The sequence below is a fragment of the Penaeus chinensis genome, chromosome 35 (assembly GCF_019202785.1).
Source record: "Penaeus chinensis breed Huanghai No. 1 chromosome 35, ASM1920278v2, whole genome shotgun sequence".
NCBI classification, from domain to species: Eukaryota; Metazoa; Arthropoda; class Malacostraca; order Decapoda; family Penaeidae; genus Penaeus; species Penaeus chinensis.
This window is the reverse complement of record NC_061853.1, coordinates 33,891,965-33,914,464: the sequence shown is the minus strand read 5'-3', so window position 1 is coordinate 33,914,464 and position 22,500 is coordinate 33,891,965. Positions and strand designations below refer to the sequence as shown.

Below are 22,500 nucleotides of genomic sequence, written 5' to 3'. Positions count from 1 at the left end.
CTGGACCCTTGGGCAAACGAGCAACACGTTTAAAATATGTTCACTCCTATATACATTATAAAGCTATGAAATATATATACCAAAGATGGACACACACATTTGATGTACTAAATTTTTCCAAGTATAGTACAGTTTCCTATTATATTGTTGAAGTGAAATTTATTTACAGTTTAATGGAATTTGCATTCACATTTACATTCATGCACAGACACACACGCACACACACTCACACACACACTCTTAACACACAGAAACACACGCACAAGAATACACACATGCATGCACAACAAACAAACAAAACCAAATAAGCACACGCACACATACAAATACGTACACGCACACGCACACACACAAGCACATGCACACGCACACACACACGCACACGCACAAACACACACATACACAAAATAAATATTTATTTTAAAGCACACGCTATATCAAAATATACACGTTTACATTTTACTAGTTTATATATTTTTTCATTTCTTTAACTGTAAATAAAAAAATCAAAATATTATTGTTTACATTTTTAATCTTTTCTTTCAGGCATATATTGCTGCAAAGTTAAAGGTGTATTTGTTTCAGTAAATTACCTCATTTCAAATTTTTAATCAATCAAGCCATCCTTGTGAATAACCATTACAACTGCATTTATTATGGAGAGAGAACTTTCTTTAACTAACATTTTGTTAAAAATAAAAATAAAAATAAAATATCATTTACATATCTTCTAGAACACCTGATACAATATCACAGTATTTTTTTCATCAGTTACAAGTTGTTAAAAGTTTGGAAGTTAAATGCAAGAATTTGAAAAAGTGCATGTATTCTTTTGGCACCCCCAAATGAAAAGAAAAAAAGACAGAGTGAACACATGATCCTATTTCCTAAAGATATTTCTTAAGGTCCTGTACCACCAGCACACTGATTTAAAAGTTAAATACTTATGATATCATATTGAACATATGCAACTTATCCTAACATGAAATACAACTCCTTATTCCTTATACTATTAAAAGAGAAGGGAAATTATTCACACAATAATATAGAATAAACTACCTTAGTGAAGGTAATTATTTCTATTTTGCATCTTTCTGATCTTGAAATATGTACATAATCCATGAAAGAAGGACACATGCTAGAAACAAATAATATCCGGGATGAAGTATATATACTAGTACAAATTTGTTCAGAACCATGAATCCCTTGAAATTATGGTAATTAAGTGTAATGAAGATCACTGTAAAAAGTAAAATATATTCATTTTTCTGTGCTATGAGTGTTCTTGACGACCACCATAAAAACTACAATATATTCACTTTTCTGCACCATAGTGTCAGTGTCTGTCAGTATCAACTACCATAAAAAGAGAGATGTAATCACTTCTCTGTGCTATGTAAATTTTCTTTGTGTCATAGAACAGGCTTTGCAGAACTCTGAGTATAGTATATCATAGCAGCTGTGAAGTTGATTGTCCCTGCAAGGAAGAAAACTGGAAACCAGCGACCATGTGATGCTACCACTAATTCAGCTGTCAGTGGACCACACAAAATTCCTGGTATTGTTGCCTGTAACATAAATAATTCTATCATGACTTTCTCTTGGTAGATTTTCTACTATTAAGTAACTGCTTTCACAGGTTATGAAACTATACTATAATAATGCTTTATTAAGAATAATAAACCAATATCACTGGGAAAATTAAAAATTTACTGTAGATTTGGTTTGTGAAACATATTTACACACAGATACCTCCATTAGTACCAAGCCATCAACAAGTCAATTACTAGACCTTGTGACCTCGCTTGATTAACTCTTTCCTTGAATTATTGGGAAAATGTTTTTTAACCCAAATCTTTCGGGTGGCATGAAGAGATGACGGCACCTTACTGGCCAATGTTCCAGCCGTCATGATAGATGACAGCACCCTTATTTCCGGCCGTCATCAGTGATGACAGTCTCGGTTTCACTTTTTTTTTTCGGGACTTTCCATTCCCACGAAGGAAAGTCCCGAAAAAAAAAAAGTGAAACCGAGATCGTCATCACTGATGATGGCCGGAAGTAAGGGTGCCGTCATCTATCATGACGGCCGGAACATTGGCCAGTAAGGTGCCGTCATCTCTTCATGCCAACCGGAAGATTTGGATTAACTAATTCCATCAATATCAAAGTTGTCATCATTATTGTAGACATTATATATACTAGAATGTTATTAGTATTGCTAACTGCAATATGATATAAAAGAACATACATCCAAAAAGCTAGGAAAAGGTGAGATTAGTAGTACTAGTAATTACCTCCTTGGTGACTAAGTACTTGTGGAGCCATCTATGTATAAAGACAATTAATACACTAAACTCAAAGTGGGCATGACATGTACATTCACTAAAAAAAAATATCTTTACTCGATAGTAGACGAAATCGAAACAATCACAAGCAGTAGGATGTGGACTCCTTTTATTCTGCTGGCACCATCCAACGGGACTTGCCATTACACTACAGCACACAGAAACTGTTGCACTGTTTGGGTGGATGCACAGTAGCAAGGTAGGGGAACTCATGGATGTCTGGCCCTGCAGAATTACAGGGTCTGCATACGTGGAAATCCTGGACGAGGAGTTTCTACTACTGGTGAGGGCCATGGTATTCCCTGATTCGGAACCATTTTACCTCATCCAGGATAGCAACCCTATCCACAGTGTCATGAAGGCATAGTTTCAGCAACACCATGAGATTACACTGTGCTATATGCACCCAAACTTGAGAAGGTCTGGGGAGCCAAGGGCAGATTTCCCCCAATATCATATCCAATTGTCATTTGGTCATATACTAAGCAATTACGAGAGCAATTGCACTCTGCAGATAGATGCCAGTTAATGGGAGTGTTAGTGGCATCTATGCGATGTAGACTTGCCAATGTTTACTAAGCTAGCGGCAGTAACACAAAATATTAAAAGTATTAGACATTTCAAACCTTTGCTTGAATTGACAACTTTGTTATTACCATGGGATTTATTTAGGACTTACGTTTCTTGGATCATAAATAATATTATGTTAGCAGGGATACCAATAGAAGGTCGAGCTCACAGCACTTTTCCCCACCATTTTTATTGTCATATCATATTGTTAAGTCAGAAAAAGTAAAAAGAATTTTTTTGTGAATGTACATACATACCTTCCCCAGATTGAACATTTATTATAAGAAAAAAAAAAAAAAAAATGAGTTGCTTTAAACTATAAGGTTGTTCTTAATACATAGATAAAAGTATAAACTTATTAAAACTAAACTTATGAAACAGAAAATGCTTAAAGTTAAGTAATTATTATTTTGATATGATATTATACTAATTCCCATATATTAACAAATCATATAAGTGTCAATGAGTTAAACGATAAAATAGAGTAGAGCATCACTAAAAAAAAAACATTTTGTAATTTACTTACTATAGTATTTGAAATGGCAAATGTAATGCCAGCATGATTTGGTGCTACATCTGCATGGTTGCTTAAGTGTCCAGATGAATTAGCAGCACAAAGTCCCATAGCCAGTGATATCACCCTACAGGAAAAAAGGAAAATGTGAACACAAATGAAGCAATAAATCTTACATGAATGAACCATAAAAAAATATAAGTTTGTAAAAATAGTCAAATAAAGCAATAACAATAAACATATGGAGAATACTCAAACAAATAATCATGTAAATCCACAATATGAAAAGAATAAAATTATGACACACACACAAAAAAAAATTAAACTGAAATTTCATGTTCAAATGACATCCTGTATCTGATCAACAGCAGACTTACAGAACTGCAACCACCAGGTTAGAGACTTCAGGGAAGAAAGCAAGACACAGTCCCGGTCCAACAAGTCCAAAAAAGGTCATTAAGCGCCGTACTCTCAGGACAGGCCACCCAACATTGATCATCTGGTCAGCAATGTGGCCCCAAGCTGAAGAACATTTAAGGGCAATAAGAAAGAACACATAGCCAAGCGGGGAAAATCATATTCGTATGTATTAATGTTTTTGATTTGTGTATAGCCTATGATGTAATAAGCCTTCTAAAACAACACAAGTGTCTTGGCCAGGTTCACTCAAAGCACAACATGACATATATGGTTCCTTGCTTTAGCACAATGATGCTGGCAAATAATTGAACTGTGGTGACCGTTGTGCTTAATTCACATCAAGACTGCCTGCACAAGCCAAAAATTAGAAGTGCAGTAAATTTTTTTCCCCTTTTGCCTTTGATTCTGGATAAGCAAACTATTGATTTTCAATCAAATCTTGCTTAGTGAAGGTATAGGCTGACTTTGGAAAGCTATAGCTTGAGAACTAGCACTGTGAGAGGCATGAAGTTCCATTCCAACATGGCGTGCAGACTTGAGAGCAGCCTTCATTATCACATTGTCTACTCTCATATTCTCATCATCGTATATATTGATATTACTCTGATCTTGAGTTAAGAGATAATTAAGAGATAGATAAAAAAAAAAAAAAACTACTAGATACAATATTTGCCTCACCTAGCTATTAAAAGGTAAATATGTATTAGCAAACAACTAAATGGTACCTAGTTCTTTCTCAAAGAATTTCCTACAGCCTCCAAATTAAGCATAATTTTTCTGTATCATATTTAACATCTTCCTTCATTTAGATCTAATGAAATTCAGATGTGGAGCATAAGAAAAAAAATGTGTTGCCAAGACAGAAAGGTTGCAGTAAAGATAACTGGAGCAATTACCAACAAAAGCAAAACTTCTCTTACTACAGTATTTAGATTAACACGAATAATGAAGATATAAAGTTTCCTACATATGTAAAGATCATAATCAATGCAATAGTGGAAGAAGCAGAGGTCTTGCAACAAGTGTAATATATGAATAATTTAATAAAATCATTAACACATACCATGAAATGTTTTTTACAGATATACTGAAAAGTATCTTTCTGTGTCAACATGTTAAACTAATACTGTAGATAGTATCCATACTTTAATTCTTGATTTCTCAAAATGCAAAAATCTTTGAACAACTTCCATGCATATAGTAATCTTTTAATTTTCTATAATCAATACTTAATCTGGAATATTTTTGGGAAGCTGTAAATTTCAAATTAAAATCCCAAGAAGATGAGGTTATACGTGAGCAGTTGTACTTGAGTAAAAAACAAGCTAACCCTAAATAATGAGTGTTATAGAAAACATGAATGGCAATTTTAGACCATACTAATACAGACATAACAGTATTCTACTTGAATATAGTAGTAAAAATTTAATCACACTGGTATTACATGTGCCTCGTAAGCTTACCTTAACAAGCAGAGGCTATCAGGCATTAATTACTTTCACCAAATATTTTCACTGTACTCTCATAATCACACATATACAGAATTGCCTTCAAACATCAGAGCAGTGGTATGCAACATAAAGACTCAGATCATAACTCCAAAGCAATAGCAACATATAAGAATGTTTGGTTCCTGGTTATCCACCAGGAAAGTTAAAAAATAACAAGACAGTTTTTTTATGGAATTTTTGAATAAAAACAAATACAAATATGTAACCAAGAAAACATTACAAGTTGATCTGCTTACCTACTCCACAGAGTGAGCTGATTATATAAGGCACTGCTGTGAGACTCATACTCTCCTTGTTGGCCCCTAACGTTCGTGAAAGGTAGGTTGGCAGCCACTGCATTATGATGTAGTTGCTCCAGTTCATGGCAAAGTGAGCTATATAAATGGACCATAATGACCAGTGACTTATCCATTCTATCCAGGAAACACACATGACTTCCTGGAATGTTAATAAAAATTATGAATTTCTCTGTAATGTGCTAATCCTATTTAATTTTTGATTCTTTAATTGATGATATATCAGTCTCTGCAACTACACACATATATTCTTTCTTCCTACAGCCTTTTTGGACAAAATACATCCTAATTCAAAACAACTTAAAAATATATAGCAAATACCTTCTCAAGAAGTTGCTGTCCTTCTTCATCTGCATGTATTGGTGGATCATGGTATGTTAGCAGCCAGCAAACAACCCATAACAGTCCTATGCATCCAAATATTTCAAAAGACACATGCCAGTCCAAGTGTGGTGCAAACTGTAAAGAAATCAGAAATCATATGCTATTCAGGATTCTTCAAAGCCATGTTACTCTGTTTCAGACAGAAAGAGTATTTTCTATAAGACATATCACAATACTCTTTCAACTCTTTTCATATAAATGTTTGCATCTTTGTAAACTATGAACTTTCTTATTGCTATGAATCCATAACAATTTAAATTTTTCTATTTCACTGCAGTCTATATACAGCTGTCCAAAAAACTACAAACAATGAAATCACCCACTTACCAAGGATGCAACAGTCTGTCCCACTGACCCAGCAGCAACCATGTAACCAAAAGCTCTACTCCGTTCATCAGGTGGAATGTGTTGTGCAAATAACTGGAATATTGTGGGTAATCCTGAAAAGATAATCAATTCAATATATAAAACACAATGAAATAATTCATCTTTTAAGAGATAAGTAAATGCAAAAGTTATGTAATATATAAATAGATGGATGGTGCCTTAATACCACAGTGATTGTTGCCTTCGACAGATGTGTGGTGAATGCCCCAGTATATTTTACAAATTATTCCTCTTTCCCATGAAAATCTATACTGTGAGCTGGATATCCCGCGTGCCTGAAAGTTATCTCGATTTTAAATGACAATATAAAGATATTATGGACAGCCAGTCAACCTCATGAGAACTTAAAATAGTGATAGAACACTGCTTGTTATTACAAGGATTACATCTAGATCAGAAAAAAAATCAAGGTTATCAACAAATCTCTAGCAAATCCAATACCAGAAAGTTAAAATTGAATTTAAAGATAGTTAATGTATATTCTATCAAATGTTTTCATATCAAATGAATATAAGATTGAAAGTAAAGTCTGAAGACTTACCAAGTCCTTCTCCTAAACCTAAAATAACTCTTGCAGTAATTAGGGCCGGTAAGTAAGCAGCGGCCAAAGGTGTTACAATGGTAGAGAGCGACCACAACAAAACTGCAAAACACAGCACCCTCCGCCCTCCATATTTGTTTACTGCATTGGCCCCGATTATCTAGAAGAAGGTATTTCTTTATGGAAATGAAATCACTGTTAAATATGCCTGTAGAAATAAAAAAAGAAAAAGAAATTCTAGATATATCATTAATAAAAAGCTATGACCAAAATACTACTGTAAAGATGGAGAGGAAAAGACTAACCTGACTTGTGAAGTAACCAAATGCAAATGCAGATAAAATCCATCCTTGCCAGTAGAGACTCCATTTGTATTCATTAGCCATAGGCACAATGGCCAGAGGCATGAGCACTCTGTCTGCCGCATTGATGAAGTTTGCAACAGAGCACAACACCACCACCTTTGACTTGTATCCAAATGAACGCCATTGGAACTTCATCCTGAGATGAAAATATATTTTTCATGTTATATGTTGCAAGATTTTTTTAAAAACAAATGCCAAGTATCTTATCAAGCTATAAAGACAGTAAAAATAAGAGGCATGAACTATGGAAGTACATGTTATTTTCTTTACCTCATGCAAACTATTGCCAACATTTTATATATATAGTCATATTTTTTAAAAATCGGTTGAACCTTATTATATTAACAACCTACATAGCTCATATGCAATATCAAAATAAGCTGTGAAAAGGTACCCAATAAAGCCATTCAAGTGCAAATGACATGACAGAAAACAATTTAAACTCAATTATGACAAATAAGTGCAAAATACTGTGATGACTACATAGCAGGTGATGAGCCTTCCAATAACTTAGCCATAAGCATAAACACACAACCGCAACCAGAACAAATGTGCAAACATTAACATAAAATATCAATAAAATACCACATACAACTATACTCTTTTTCACTTGTTTTTTTAAGTTCCTTTCCAATTTCATCTTTTTTCTTTTTTCTTCTTTTCTTTTTTTTCTTTTCTTTTTTGAGGGCAGAAGTGTTTTACAGAAAATAACTATTGTACAGTACTTGTAATTCTACATCAATGCAATAAGTATAAAATCTTTCTTTAGGAATTATAAGAATAATGCCTTTCAGGTTTTCTTACAATTTTTTAGATCTTTGCATATTTGATAACTTTTGGACTTGACGAATCTTTCTAAAATTGCACATCAGGGTGCTCTAGGAATTTTAAGAGATATTCTTAGATCTGTGAAGAGTAAATTTTTCAAGAATTATAAAAAAATGATGTGACCTTTCTTGACCCTTGGCATGCAACCGAGCACCCTCTGAGAATGTTCTTTTGTCATTTGCAAAATGAAGAGCAGTTTCAGGGAGGTGATAGTAGCACAATATTTCATTCTGCTTGATGCCCTCAAAAGGATAGGGAGAACACTGCATTTGCTCCTCACCTGATAAGTGCTAAAAACCGAACTGCACTTTTATGAAGACTAGTATTATCCCAAAACTATTATAGGTAAATAAACAGTTCTCTTACATATGTTAAGATTATTCCTCTAAGTGATGCAGAAATCAAATTGGTCAAACTCCCCTTGTAAGACTTCACTTTTCTTAAAATGCACTTTTTTATCTTTTTATGATTGGGATTATGATAGTTCACTTTCCTCTTCACCCAATGCCGACGGGTATGACGTGTACGGACGTGCTATGCCCACTGTGAGTACTTGTTTGATTGTTTTTACACATAGATGGTTACATTTGTACCAAGTCACCAATGAGCCAATTACGAGTACTGCCTGTCTTGCCAGTTCACCCTTTTCTGTGATTCACAAAATATTTTACGTTATCTTATTTTGCTGTTACTAATGTTAAAAAACATTATAATAATTATAATGTTTATAATAAGAATATTCAATATTCAAAGCACTAGTAAAAAATAAGTTTTTCCCACATTTCAAATCAGGTACGGTCACAAGGTCTACTAATTGACTCCTTTGTGGCTAAGCACTAGCAGAGCCATCTATGGGCAGACATTTCACAAAAAATATAGAAAATAGGCACAGCATTTTCCCCATTTATTTTAATTTTCCCCGGCGGCACTGGGTTAAGGATGAAGGAACCCAGAAAATTTGGGAAGACTGTCATGGTAGTTATGATGAAACAAAAGATGACATGGCTTAAGAGGATGACTTCTACCTTTTTAACTAGACCACCTTCACCAGCCTACACCCAGCACCTCCACCTATCGCCTGATTCCAACATGTTGCCGCCTATTTTATGCAGTAAAGGTAAGAACTATAAGCTCTTTATACTTTGTATATATGCACATACATAAATGTAGAGAATATTATGAATAATGAGTACATTTTACTTCAGATAACAAACTCAGCCTGCTGGAAAATTACAAACAATGTAATGTTTGTCATAATTATTTTATTGTTCAAATTTTCTATTTATCATTAATGTTTTGGGGGAATTTCAGGTACATGCACAATGTCATTTATGCTGATCTATAAGTATTTTGACAGCCAAATCTTTGTAAAAGCACACCCAGACATAAAACAGGTATCTTTTTGTGGAATACAATGCAAAACCAATGAAAAATATGAAAAATGAAATTTATATATCTAATTTTCAAATGCAAATATCTCAGCTTTTCACTTTTTTCTTTGAGCAGTAGGTATGGGATTAAGTTTTCATAAAATACATAATTTCCATCTCATTGTTCTTAAAATTCAGAAGATCCCAAATGAATCTAAGGATTTTTTTTTCTTAAATCAAAATGAGGCTTAATTCAACTTGCTAGGTTTAAAATAATGAACTTTGCTATAAGCTAAATTTAAATATCATTTACCCTTGAACTGTAAATTTTATAACATATTTCCTTAAAACCTTAGAATTAAAAAAAAAAGAAAAAAAAGGGGGGGGGGGTGTAAGTTCTCTTTAGGCATGAATAAAAGAATGGAAGATTGAAGGGTATAGCTAAATCAATCAATCAATCAATCAATCAATCAATAAATCAATAAACTCTAAACCGGTTGGATCCAGATGCCAGGCTCACGTGGGTGTGTGGCTAGTAGGCTCGACCACACAACCACTCATGGTGCAGGATCAAGACTCCTCGCCTCCCATTTGCAAGGCTATTGGCTCTTTTTCTGCAAATGTGTTTTTGTGTTTTACTATTTTCCAAGGTCTGCAGCATTTGTCATTTGGTATGCTGTATCAAAATGTTAACAGACTATCTTCATTGAGCAGATTCCAGACTATCTCTCCAAATAGTTTACACTCTGTGCAATAACAGTAACAATAAGTAATATCATAATAGTTGTGCCACTTTTTTATATATTTGTATTATTTAATTTTAACATCTTGAGCTACGAGTAACAGCGGGCAGAATAGGTTCCACCAGTAAACCTTTACATAAAACAAGAGTCCCTTAAAAAAGGTCCACTCAATCAATCTCACTCCAAAAGTTTTCTGCACTCATGGCAAGATTTTCCTGTTAGCTGCCACTTGACAATATGCCATGGCAAGAAGCTCCCGTCAACCCAGTCCTCAGCCAAAGTTTTCCATGATAAGACGTTCCAGTCAGTTGCCCCTTGGCCAATTATCTTTATGACAAGACATCCTTGTCACCTGGATCCAGCAGATTAAGAGAGTAATGTTTAAAGTGCCATTATATAGAAAAAGAGAAAAGCTAATAAAAAATGTGGCTATTCTTGCTCCTATACTTGGTGCTTTATTTAAGAAAAAAAAAAAATGCAAAAATTGGTGGGTTATCACTCAAAAAATAGTAATTCAATCCAAAGTGTAGTGAAATTATAAACCCCACAAAATTTCATTACATCATACCTAAATGGGCAGACTGCCCGACATTGGTCCATCTGATCTTGATGGAGTCCCACAACGTTTATTGGAATAATGGTACGACTTGATACAATCTGATATTACTTCATCTAGTCCAGATGGCCTTTGAACTCTGAAAAAAAGTTCTTGAATCCCTGGTTTTATATTAAGGAACTCAGGAACTTTTGCCTCACCTTGGTTATGGAGTCAAAACTATTCATAGTAAACATAGTGAAGAGGGCATTTTTCTGCTTACTATGGTATTCCTTGTAATTCAGACTAAAAATACATCATACAGGAAAAATTTTTACCCATTATAATCAGTATTACTGTCTATTAGATGAAATCCATTCTAAAAAACACAATCACAGATTGTTATTGCCGACTATGAATAAAACACATTTGTGGTATTTTGTAACAATAATTTTTCTATAGGTTTCTTACAACTCGAAAATGTGAAAGAAAATGGTATCAAAATGGCTATTAATTGCCTGCGTTATTGTTGAATGTCTTACACCAACCTAATGTAATGCAATATATCACTATTTAACATAAGGTCTTTTTTGTAGCATTTCCAAAACCCCTAACACTTTGACACATGTTTGCCCTTCATGCACACATTATTGGAACCAGCTGACGTCTTTTTAATTTGTATCAAAGTGTATGCCTCTACCCTGATACAGTTTCATACACTCCCATCAACCAATCAGAGTGTGATATTTTTCAGATATATCTCGCACTGTCTCAGATATGGATTTATATTTTCATTAGTTACAAATCACATCATAAGCTTCTTGATAAGAATTTCTATTAGAAAGGTGTATAAAATTTTTCTGTGCCTTTCTTAGCAGTACATCAAATGATGTTTACTCAATATGAGTAAAATCTGAATTCAATCATGACAGTTGCTGGAATGACATGGTAAGCATTTCTGTGTCATATGACGTGAAACACCCTTTGGGGGGAATTCTGTCCCCCACCCTGGTCTCCAAAATTTGTCACCTTGAATGTTCTCGCAAGACTGAGCCTGAGCAAATATTTGAACCTACTACAAGTTTGGATGAGGTCTTAACCCCTTGGTGACGGGTGAAGAAAACTAAAAAAAAAACTCTACACTCTGGCAATCAATGGCAATGTGCTGACTTTGAGCGCGAGAGTTCGGTACATCAAGCCAAATCACCGCCTTGTAGCGCTTTGGCTCGCCGCCGCGGTGTACAGCTGCACGCCACATTTCAAGCAGTTTGTTTTGACGTCTATAGACGTGACTCGTCATTAAGGGGTTAATGCGAACAAGATCTCCAAAAAAGCTGTGGCAATATTTATGGTATCATAATGCAATTATTGACTATTTTTTCAGGGAGATCCAATAGGGCGCTCTCATATGTCGGTCGTGCGCTCTACCCTGCCATGGGTTGAGTGGGAATTCCTCCCACACAACCACACACAACCAGAATCCCTTGTAACTCTATTCAATAGATATCACATTACGTCACAGTAAATATAGTCACTTTGTTCCAGAAAGGCCAAGTTGTCTGTTATTTTTCAAAGGAATTAAGGTTGCTATTCACAGGTCCTCGTCATTATTCCCTTATATTTTGCCGTGAAACTGACTTCCTACCTAGCCATGGTGGAATTGATTTGAATTTCAACTGCCTATCCTTAGGTTCAGTTTATAATGTTATGCAACCATCTATTACTATTCTAACAGGCTCTATCAACCCACAATGTGTCTATTGTCATGTCGCAGTAAGGACAATTCTAATTAGCTCAATTGAACTCCCTCAAATACATCATCTACTACAATTGTGCCCAACATTTTGGCATCGTTTTCTTCCAGGTGCTGGAAGAAAACAATATGGTGGAGTTCCTGGAATTTAGGAGTTTTACAACCTCTATTGTATTTTTGATGAACATTACAGAGAAAAATGGTTCTTAGAGTGTTTACATTTCAATAGATGGTAAAGTAAGGCTCTTCAGGTTGAATGTAAGGTCACATTTCCATTCATACCTAAAGAAACATGATTACCAGTGCCTTTATATTCATCAAAATATTGAGTCCTTGTATTGTTTACAAAAGCCATGGTCGTCGAACATTAAAACATGCCAAATACAATATGGCACAAAATAACCTCAGAAAGAGAATTGTTCAGATAAAAGTTCCCAGAATTATGGTTAAGGTCTGCAGCCTGTGCAGTTACATGGAGAAAATAAAGGCTAATATATCATTCGATGGTTATAAACTGATTAGTTCCTACAGACATACCTTTGTGATCTCTCATTCCATTGTGGTCACCACTATGCTTGTTGAATGTCTCTTCTAAGTAGCCACGAAGAGAACAATATCAATATTGTCGAGTTGGCAGATCTCCCACGTCAAACTTCTTCTGTGTTCGATTCCGTGGCGTTCCTTGCGGTTGCAATTTGTTTAGTTAGATGTCATAAATTGTACTTATACAGATATGCACACTCTATATTTATCATGGAGATCTTATTAAGCCTCTAGTTTGGTTATATTTATGTGTCACTGTATAAGATAATGACATGCAATGCCAACATCCCACGATTTCGAAGTAAGAGACATTGTAAACAATCACAATTCACTTCTTTTTCTAAGTCAGTCACCATACTGCCGAAATATATGGACGGAAACTCCTCTTAATTTTACCATAAGAAAAAATACAGCTTTGATGTGTTTATTTTAATATTATCATTAAATTATTATAAATATTTTATTAAAAGTTGCTTTGTTGCTAAAATTAGGAAGAAATAAGTTATTCCGCCGAGCCCTCGCAGTTGGCTCACACTGCCGCACGTGTGGTCGGTCTGCTCGTGCTCACAAGAAACAAATCGGAACATTGGCCTTGATTTAAGAACATGAGGCAAAGCTCCGGGTGATATAGGCTGGATATTAGTCTAAAACATTACGAAAGAAAAAGAAACAAGAGGATATCAAGATGAGAGCGTTAAATTTGGTACAAGAGCTTCGTGGGAATCTACCCATAGCTGGTAAGTGATCTTAGTGATGATGATACATGGTGGTTTGGTATTCCATGAATTTATGACAGATTAAAGGGTCAAGATTACCATTTATGAACTCAGCAAAGAAATTGTAGTTATAGTGTTTCAGTTCTCTGCGGCTTTGAATCACACCCTTATTATCCTTGCTTTTTCGTAGTTACATTGGTATTTCTTTGCAGTGAATAAAAATTACTTTAATAATATGCCACTCTATGATAAGAGATACTGATTTTGCTTGTCACAATACCATACTTACCCTATTTTGGTCACAGTTTTTGTGTAGAACAATCAGGCTTTTGCGATTGAGTTCATAAAATAGATATGTAGATGAAATCTAAGGTAAATTTATGCGAGTGCTGCAATTGGCATTGTTTGTCTTACTTGCCTAAGCAATTTGTCATGATCAGCAGGACAACGAGGCCACATTTGGAATCCTCACAGTGCAACCAACTTAGAAGTAAATATTCATTATTTTATCATACCTGTGTCTTTATTTTACACACTGTGTAAGTTTTGCAATTCTTCTGATGCTTAGGTAACTTACTTGCAACAGTTAAATACCAAAAATACTCAATGATAACAATATTAAAGGGCCATAAATCTAATTGCCAATATCTTAAGGTTGCCTGCAACTGCCATTGTTTACATGCATTTGTGACATCATCTTGTCCTGCTCACCCTGTTATGAAGGAGGGTGAGATGGATGAGATGGACAACAAAGTGGGTATTTGGAACAGTCAAAACATCTCATCCATCTTAACCATTTTCTTGGACATGAATTTTATAGAAAAGATTTAGAATTCATTTTGTTGTATGATTTGGTCAGAATGAATTCGTAAAATTGTAAAATGTTATACCATGTATCTTGACATTTCAATAAATGAAGGAGTTGAATTGAATTGTAAGTATCATAGTTCTATATCAGATGACTGTTATTTTCAGTTTATGCAGGAATTGTCATTAATGAAAGTGTTAGGTTTGGTACAGTGTTTGTATATGACAGTATGAGTTTCATGACTGCTGTATCTGGTAGGCATCTTTGATCTGATATCCTTCAAAATGATATATAACTATTAATCTCTTATTATGATGCTTTTTCTATCAGCATACTCCAATTTTTTTTCAACAGTGTGTAGGTACTGTTGTAGGGATTACAAAGTTCAATTTGTGATATACTTTAAATACTGGAAACCTTAATCCTGTAGGCAGTCATATCCCTTTCAACAAATATTTATAGCAGTTAATGGAATATATGAATAAGTACATTTCTTAAAAAAAGAGATGCCCAGTCACAGTTCTGTCCCTTTTCTTATTTTTCTATAGTAAATATTAATGAATACCAAATTTGTTTTCATCTCTAAGTCGTTATTGTAGAACCAGATTTTACAGTGTGTTATTTGCTGCAAATTGCATTTTTTCCTGGCTTTTTAACCCCTCCCCGAAGGGTCACGCCTATAGGCGTGATAACAAACCGCTCGAAATATGGCGTGCGCTTGGAGGCAGTGATTCGGCTTGATGTACCAAACTCACGCGCTCAAATTCGGCATGTTGCCGTGGTTCGCTAGAGAGTAGGTTTTTTTTTATAGTTTTCTACACCCATCACCAATGGGTTAAGAGAGTTTCTAGCATTTAGTTTTTGCATTTTAATATGTAACTGAGAACACCATAATACATAAGGTATTTCAAAACGTATATTGGGATGTCCTTGGTATAAGATTCCAAATAATTTAAGGCTCCAAGTTATAATTCGTACCTTTTTTTCACATTGGGTTCTAGGTTTTTCACCATGGCTGTGTGTCAGATAAATATCAAATAGATTCCCTGGCCATAAGGCCACAATCCTGGCATACACTCACACCATGTAGATATTCTACATAGTAAAAAATGTAAATGCCCCCCCTCCCTCAAAAAAGAAGATAAATTAATATAATGAAAATGAAAAATTAAATGTTCAAATAGTGTATTACTGATGTTTATTTATAGATTAACATATTCATATCCATATACAAATACATACATACATACATTCGCATCAATACATTTACATATATATCTATAAAAGTTATACATACATATGTTTTCCTTTCCTCACACTCCTTTTTCGTTATAATTTCTGTTTATATATGTTGTTTCCTTTTTTACCTCTCTCACCTAAGATTTATTTTCCCCTGTTTCCCAGTCTCACCACAGCTCCTCGCTAGGATATATGTGACCCCTCTCCTTGCCACTACATGACCTTGTTTGACAAATAGGGCTTGAAATCTGTGTGTATAAATGTTTATCTTTGTGTGGGCATCACGCACATGCGTGCGCGCACACACACACACACACACACACACACACACACACACACACACACACACACACACACACACACACACACACACACACACACACACATACACGCAAACACACACGTAAACACACACATGCACGCACACATGCACACAAATATTAAGTATGCTGTAATATTGATGATGGTGATGATGATGATGTGTAGGGAGATGGGGAGAAAGTGAGGAGGAGAGTAAGTATGTGCATATGGGGTTGCTGAATGCTGAAGCAATGGAACTTACTGGCAGGACTAGCAACTTTCGTACACGTCTCACTTTGTTCAAATATTAACTAGTATTTCTTTCGGTTGTATAAACAGCTTATTATATTTGGAATGGTAAAGTACTACAAATATGTTCATATTCCGTGTCATAACTCGGAAAATAAACATTAATATTAACATTGTCCGACACCAGAACCCCAACTTGCGTAAATATCTTTAGAATTGCCCTCCAAGCAAGAGTTAATTGTTGGACATATCTGAGAATCAATTAAATTTCTTATTGATAAGTTTTAGTCATTTCATTCAGGGCAAGGTAATGGTAGCAATAATTTGTTACACCTTGAATTGTTATGGGCATTTTGTCCTCCATTACTAGCTGCCATAGGCTGCAAGGCAGACAGAGTGCCGTTTCTAGCATCTACATTTGACTATGCTATTTGTATGGGCCATGACACTGTTAAGTATAGATGGCCTGGTGATAGCATCTGGAGGACATGACAATCTCAGCCATCATGTTGTCTACAGAGCTACATGCAGCCTCATGCATGGAGAAAGGCATAAACTGTAGGGCTGCACATAAACATCATGGCTAACACCATGTCAGGCAATCAGCATGCAGAAAGTATTCAGAATGCCTTTGCAAGACCGATCACGAAGATATTAGTATCGATGGATTCCACTCACTCTCTGTTACCCATATATATATATATATATATATATATATATATATATATATAAAAATTATGCCACAGAAACCCCTACAATCTTGGCCCCGATAGCAGGGAAGGGCATGAATGGTACCAGGGAAATTGCTGGGTAAGTTATGAATATATACAGAAAATTGGTCAATATATTGTCAAATGCCCCAGCCCTGGACAACTAAAAATCCACCATGTATGTATTGCAGGAACAAACATAGGACAGACTCAGCATCTTGTACTCCCGCATATTGGAGCAAAATTTCTATGATACCTCTCATACCTTACCCCGCTATCGTGGCCAAGAGTGTGAGGGTTGGGGGGGTTTCAAAGCATATGTCCTACATATATGGGTAGTAGAGAGTCAGAGAAATGCATTGATACCAATAATGTTGTGATTGACCATGTGAAGGTATTCTGAATATTTACCCAACATGCTTACCAGTGGTGTCCTAGTCTGTAGTTTTGAAACAGATCATACAGTGAAACCTAATCCCTAATGAGATCACCATTCTTCACATGTCATCTAGAGGCAAATGGTTTTATGTCAATGTGTGAAGTTTCTTTTCTGAAAGCTTTTATAATTTGTGCCAAATAGGGGTCAGCTTATGAAATAGGTTGCATAATCACAATAACTTGTATTTTTGTTTTGTTTATGCAGCTTATTTATTGTGTATTGTTTTGGGATGACCTTACACACAAGGAAATGCAACTTATTTTGTAATATATATTTAAAAGCCTCACTTTAAAATAACCAGTTCATTTTCTGTTGCTAATATATTCATACGTTACAGCTCTGCAACAGTTCAACAAGGATGTTGAAGAAAGTAGTAATCCCCAAGAGATCATAGAGGAACTGCTCTATGTTTCCCCTGAATGTTCGGATATTACGAGGTTACTGCGGAAGGAAAATATCAGTTCAAATGAACTTGCAGTCATTCTTTCCAGCTTTAGTCACATACTCCTGAAGTAAGTAATATATTCTTTTTATTCTTTTAGTCTTTTCCTCCTTCATTCTTTTCTTCCTGTTTTTTCCTTTTCTTTTCCTCATCCTCTTCCTCTTTTAATCCTCTTCCTCCCCTCCTCCTAGTCCCCTCCTCCTCCTCCTCTCCCTCCTCTTCCTCCCCTCCTCCTCCTCCCCCTCCTCCTCATACTCCTCTTCCTCTCCTCCTCTTTCTCTCCTCCTCCTCTTCTCCTCCTCCTCCTCCTCCTCCTCCTCTCCTCCTCCTCCTCTCCTCCTCCTCCTCTCCTCCTCCTCCTCCTCCTCCTCCTCCTCCTCCTCCTCCTCCTCCTCCTCCTCCTCCTCTTCCTCTTCTCTTTCTTCCTTCCTACCCAAATCTGATTTAATGTATTGACACAACTAATCCAGGAGGATGCTTATTCTTATTTTATATATTGGTATTTAGACAGTCCTTAACTTAAATAACTAATTTACATGGGTAATTATGTTTCGATCTTTATAAGGCATCTATATACCCAGCATGTGTGAGGGACTAATGTGCAGTAAAAGATTATTTGATTTATATATTTATAGCTCAAAGGTATGTGTACATTTCTATGATTATCAAGCTATGTGTTGTTATTCGTTTTATTGGAATGAAGATTTAAAAGGATATTCCTGTTCTCAAATGCTATAGCAAAAATTTTGTTAACAGTTTACTTAGGTTTTAGGAAATGTTTATATATTTGACTATAGAGGATATTACAATTAAAACTATTAACCTAGAACAGGAAGAAATATTTTGAGAAAAATCAATTGTATTATTGAATTCTGCTTTGCACTTCAGTGATTAGCCAACTCACAATACCATGCGTGAGATCTCTTCCCGGCAGTCAAGATATAGATAAGTGACATGAAATGACATCCACTTATCATCTCTGATTATTTGCCATGATAGGATCATTTGTCACCCATTATTATCGGGCTAACCTTTGTGCATGGTCGGCATCTGGTATAATGCCATGGAGGAGCTGGTCTTAAACAGTGGGTGGCAACCATACAGATGCCTTGGTGGTCTGTTCGCAGCTGGTATAATCTGGACTTTGAGGATATTTGTTCAAAGCCCACAAATCCCGGAGACATGCCATATGTGCTATACATACTTCCAAGTATATATCATAATTTTTTTATTAATTTTCACTCTCCCACTTTTCCTCCCTCTCTCTCTCTCTCTCTCTTTCTCTCTCTCTCTCTCTCTCTCTCTCTCTCTCTCTCTCCCTCCCTCCCTCCCTCCCTCCCTCCCTCCCTCCCTCCCTCTCTCCCTCTCTCCCTCTCTCCCTCTCTCTCTCTCTCTCTCTCTCTCTCTCTCTCTCTCTCTCTCTCTCTCTCTCTCTCTCTCTCTCTCTCTCCCTCTCTCTCCCTCTCTCTCCCCTCACCCTCTCTCTCTCCCTCTCCTTCTCCCTCCCCCCTCCCTTTCCCCCCCCCCTCTCTCTCTCTCTCTCTCTCTCTCTCTCTCTCTCTCTCTCTCTCTCTCTCTCTCTCTCTCTCTCTCTCTCTCTCTCTCTCCCCCTGTAAAATACAAACTAAGCATTTTTTTTAATTAATGTCAGTCTAACAGTATCTATGCATATCTAGAAGTTCCATGTTTTTTTTAATACTCGGTAAGCTTTCACTTATGCTTGTTAATTTATGCAGTATTGCAGGAGAGCTAAAGAAGTACAGAAAGACAGGTGTCTTCATTACTCAAGAACTCCTACATGATCATATTCATCACTTCTACCAGTTGGTGTCACCAGCCAGTATAAATAAAAATAGCAGAGCAGCTTTACAATGCCTTACAGGTAATGTAATGATTGTTGTATTTATAATTGGAATTGTCATTGCTATTTTTATTATGTTATATTTATTAGTGTTACCATTATTATTTTTACTATTACCATTTCTTGATATTGCTATTATTTTTATTGTTTATGCTAGTTTCCATTGTCATTAGAGGTAGTAGTCACAATTGTTACTACTACTTCCAATGCTATATCAGGCCAGGCATAATGTAGCATTTCTGTGATAACCATTCTAAAAACATATGAGGATCATCACAGTAGCCTACATGGCCAGCCATCTCAAGTCACATTCTCATTGTGAGTTTTTGGATTCAAGTCAAAAAAAAAAAAAAAAAATCAGTCATTCATTTTTGTATAATTCACAAATTCCTATGATTCCATCAGTAGAAGTAGAATTACAAATTGTTACAGAAGGTAATCGTACATACTTTACCAATGAAGCTGGCATTTGCTAAGCAGACACTCCATTTCCTTACCTATATTTTATAATTTTCATCAATGCCTTGAGGAAAGCCACAGATGCGAGTGAGTGAGTGAGTTAGGAAGAAACTGTATTAGAGAAGAGATTCTCACGATGACACATTCAAAGTTACCACTTGAGGACAAGTGCCCCATGCACAAGAAACGCACATTCTTTAAAACATCCAGAGTGAAATGGTTAAGTGTGTTAAACCAGAGAGATTTCCTGATCACCCAGCCAGATCCATGTAGGCTTACAAAAGGGCCCTAGAAGGAGACTACATTTGGCCAAAGTTTTCTTTTCTGAGGTCCATAACTTGCAGTCCACTAATGTGGCCATACCCTGATGAATTAGATGAAGCTTCTCCAGAGTTAGAGCATGCTTGAGGTATCAAAAATTAAAGATGCGCAAGACCAGAAGAGTGGGGCAGAAAATTGATATTCAGGCAGGACCTACTAACTACTGCCCAAATTATCTTAATAGAAAAAAGGACCCATTACAAAAGAATAGTAATGTTAAGCTTGGTTACATTTTGGCAAGCATATATTACAGGACATTGTCTTACCAGTAGGATAGAAAATAACCCCCTCCTTTATAAGATGCAGTGTTTATTGTAATAGTAATCTAATACCTTAGGCAAGCTTAAATGCCATAAAGCCTAGCTTATGGGACTCCATATTAATATGAGAGCCTATCCCAAATGAGGATAAATGGCAGCTTTGTTTTGATGTCACAAAGGCAAAGGCAATATCCTGGTTTGTTTTATAGTTTATGACAATAACACTAATGTGGCATGTTATGTATATCCTTGGTGAGATGGCCATTCTTGGCTTCCCTTGACTTGTATGCCATCTAGAGGCAGAGTTAACATTTATTAGATTATTTTTTTCACATGACAAATTTTTCAGAAATGCTGATGAAAGTTTTTTATGTTGGTTTCTTTTCCACCAGGTATGGTTATGATTGGATACGAAACTGCAACTGAGGTGTTTACAAATTTAGACTGGAAGAGAATGAATTTAAATATTCTGTTGAGCCGTCGAGAGAGTGGAGTTTCTAGAGATGTTCGTGCATGGTGTATGTACTTTCTTTTGGCCTTCCTGAACGCTCCAGATGATGTGACTCTTGTCAAGCAGTTTCTTCAAAATGCAGGTAAGACCCCCCCCCCCCCCTCTGTACTGTTATATTACTTATCTTACTACTTCAAGTGAAATAATACATTAATGTTTGTTTTCATATTTATTTTGCTAATTATTTTTTACAGAATTGCTGCCATCAGTTTTTCCTGGCCTTGTGTGGGACCCATGTGAAACTGTCCTTAATGTGTTAAAAGTGATAATGGACTCTGTGTTGTATAATCCTCATGTAAGCAAAACCAACAAGGTTCACCTGTTCACACCAGCTACCACAGGGCCACTTTTACAGCTTTATAGATGGGTTGGACCCACAGGCAGTATATCTAAAAAAGGTATTGAACTAGATGAGGAATTAGCAGCAAAAAGAATGAAGGAACAAGAACAAATCAGAACTGCAGTACATAGGCTCCTGCTGACCTTGTGTACAAGCTATAAATATGGCATTGTTTTCAAAGAAAAAGTGGTGAGACAGGGTGAAATCTGGTCCAACAATTGGGCTGTTGGCAAGATCCTATCAAGTCTTGAAAGCCCATGGAAATTAGAAGAAGGAAAGGACCTCCTTGTTAAAGCAATAGGATACAGTCCAGACCTCCTGAAGTCATACCTATTTTCCATCCATGAAATTCTTTCCCCCCGAGCATCATCAAATTTCATGTTAATCATAGACATGTTAATCAGGATTCTGGAATACCAGAAGCCTTGGAGATATTTGGCAGAGAAAGGTTTAAGAGGTGTCCAAGTAGCACTAGTTCCAAGTCCATTAGGTGAAAAGTTTTTCAGTATCCTTCTCGAGTCTGAAAATGAGAGCTGTAGGCTCTGTGCAGTCTCACTGATGAACACCATTCTATCAAAAACAAGTGAAACTGTTAAGCATTTGGAAACAGACAAGTCTTTGCCCAGAGGAAAGTTTCTTTCCATGCAGAAATATCTGCTAGGGAATATTCATACCTATTTAGGTGGGGTCAGTGGTGTAATTAAATGCTGGCGGAGATCTACAGGCCAGTTGCCATT

At 35.9% G+C, this 22,500-nt stretch overlaps 2 protein-coding genes across 6 annotated transcripts in view; one reads left to right on the top strand and one right to left on the bottom strand.

The window, feature by feature from the left end:
• LOC125044209 (sodium-dependent phosphate transport protein 1, chloroplastic-like) overlaps positions 1-13,386 on the bottom strand; it is a 14,206-nt gene extending 820 nt beyond the window's left edge. The window contains exons 1-10 of one of the 4 annotated variants that reach the window (XM_047640723.1): positions 13,103-13,386; positions 10,846-10,994; positions 7,277-7,472; positions 6,972-7,131; positions 6,371-6,483; positions 5,981-6,118; positions 5,600-5,801; positions 3,810-3,954; positions 3,445-3,559; positions 1-1,568 (exon numbers count right to left, since the gene is read on the bottom strand). The exon at positions 1-1,568 is cut by the window's left edge and continues 820 nt beyond it. In XM_047640723.1, the coding sequence (XP_047496679.1) occupies positions 1,413-1,568; positions 3,445-3,559; positions 3,810-3,954; positions 5,600-5,801; positions 5,981-6,118; positions 6,371-6,483; positions 6,972-7,131; positions 7,277-7,472; positions 10,846-10,877 (1,257 nt within the window). In that variant the 5' untranslated portion in view covers positions 10,878-10,994; positions 13,103-13,386 and the 3' untranslated portion in view covers positions 1-1,412. The remainder of the gene's footprint in view (positions 1,569-3,444; positions 3,560-3,809; positions 3,955-5,599; positions 5,802-5,980; positions 6,119-6,370; positions 6,484-6,971; positions 7,132-7,276; positions 7,473-10,845; positions 10,995-13,102) is intronic. The other 3 variants (XM_047640722.1, XM_047640719.1, XM_047640724.1) reach the window with 3 other exon arrangements.
• Positions 13,387-13,631: 245 nt separating this feature from the next.
• The window catches only part of LOC125044018, a 22,482-nt gene continuing 13,613 nt past the window's right edge, over positions 13,632-22,500 (top strand). Inside the window, exons 1-5 of one of the 2 annotated variants that reach the window (XM_047640445.1) lie at positions 13,632-13,845; positions 17,907-18,081; positions 19,748-19,893; positions 21,305-21,505; positions 21,618-22,500. The exon at positions 21,618-22,500 is cut by the window's right edge and continues 1,760 nt beyond it. In XM_047640445.1, coding sequence (XP_047496401.1) covers positions 13,794-13,845; positions 17,907-18,081; positions 19,748-19,893; positions 21,305-21,505; positions 21,618-22,500 — 1,457 coding nt within the window. In that variant the 5' untranslated portion in view covers positions 13,632-13,793. Of the gene's footprint in view, positions 13,846-17,906; positions 18,082-19,747; positions 19,894-21,304; positions 21,506-21,617 lie in introns of those variants that run through there. The other variant, XM_047640447.1, reaches the window with a different exon arrangement.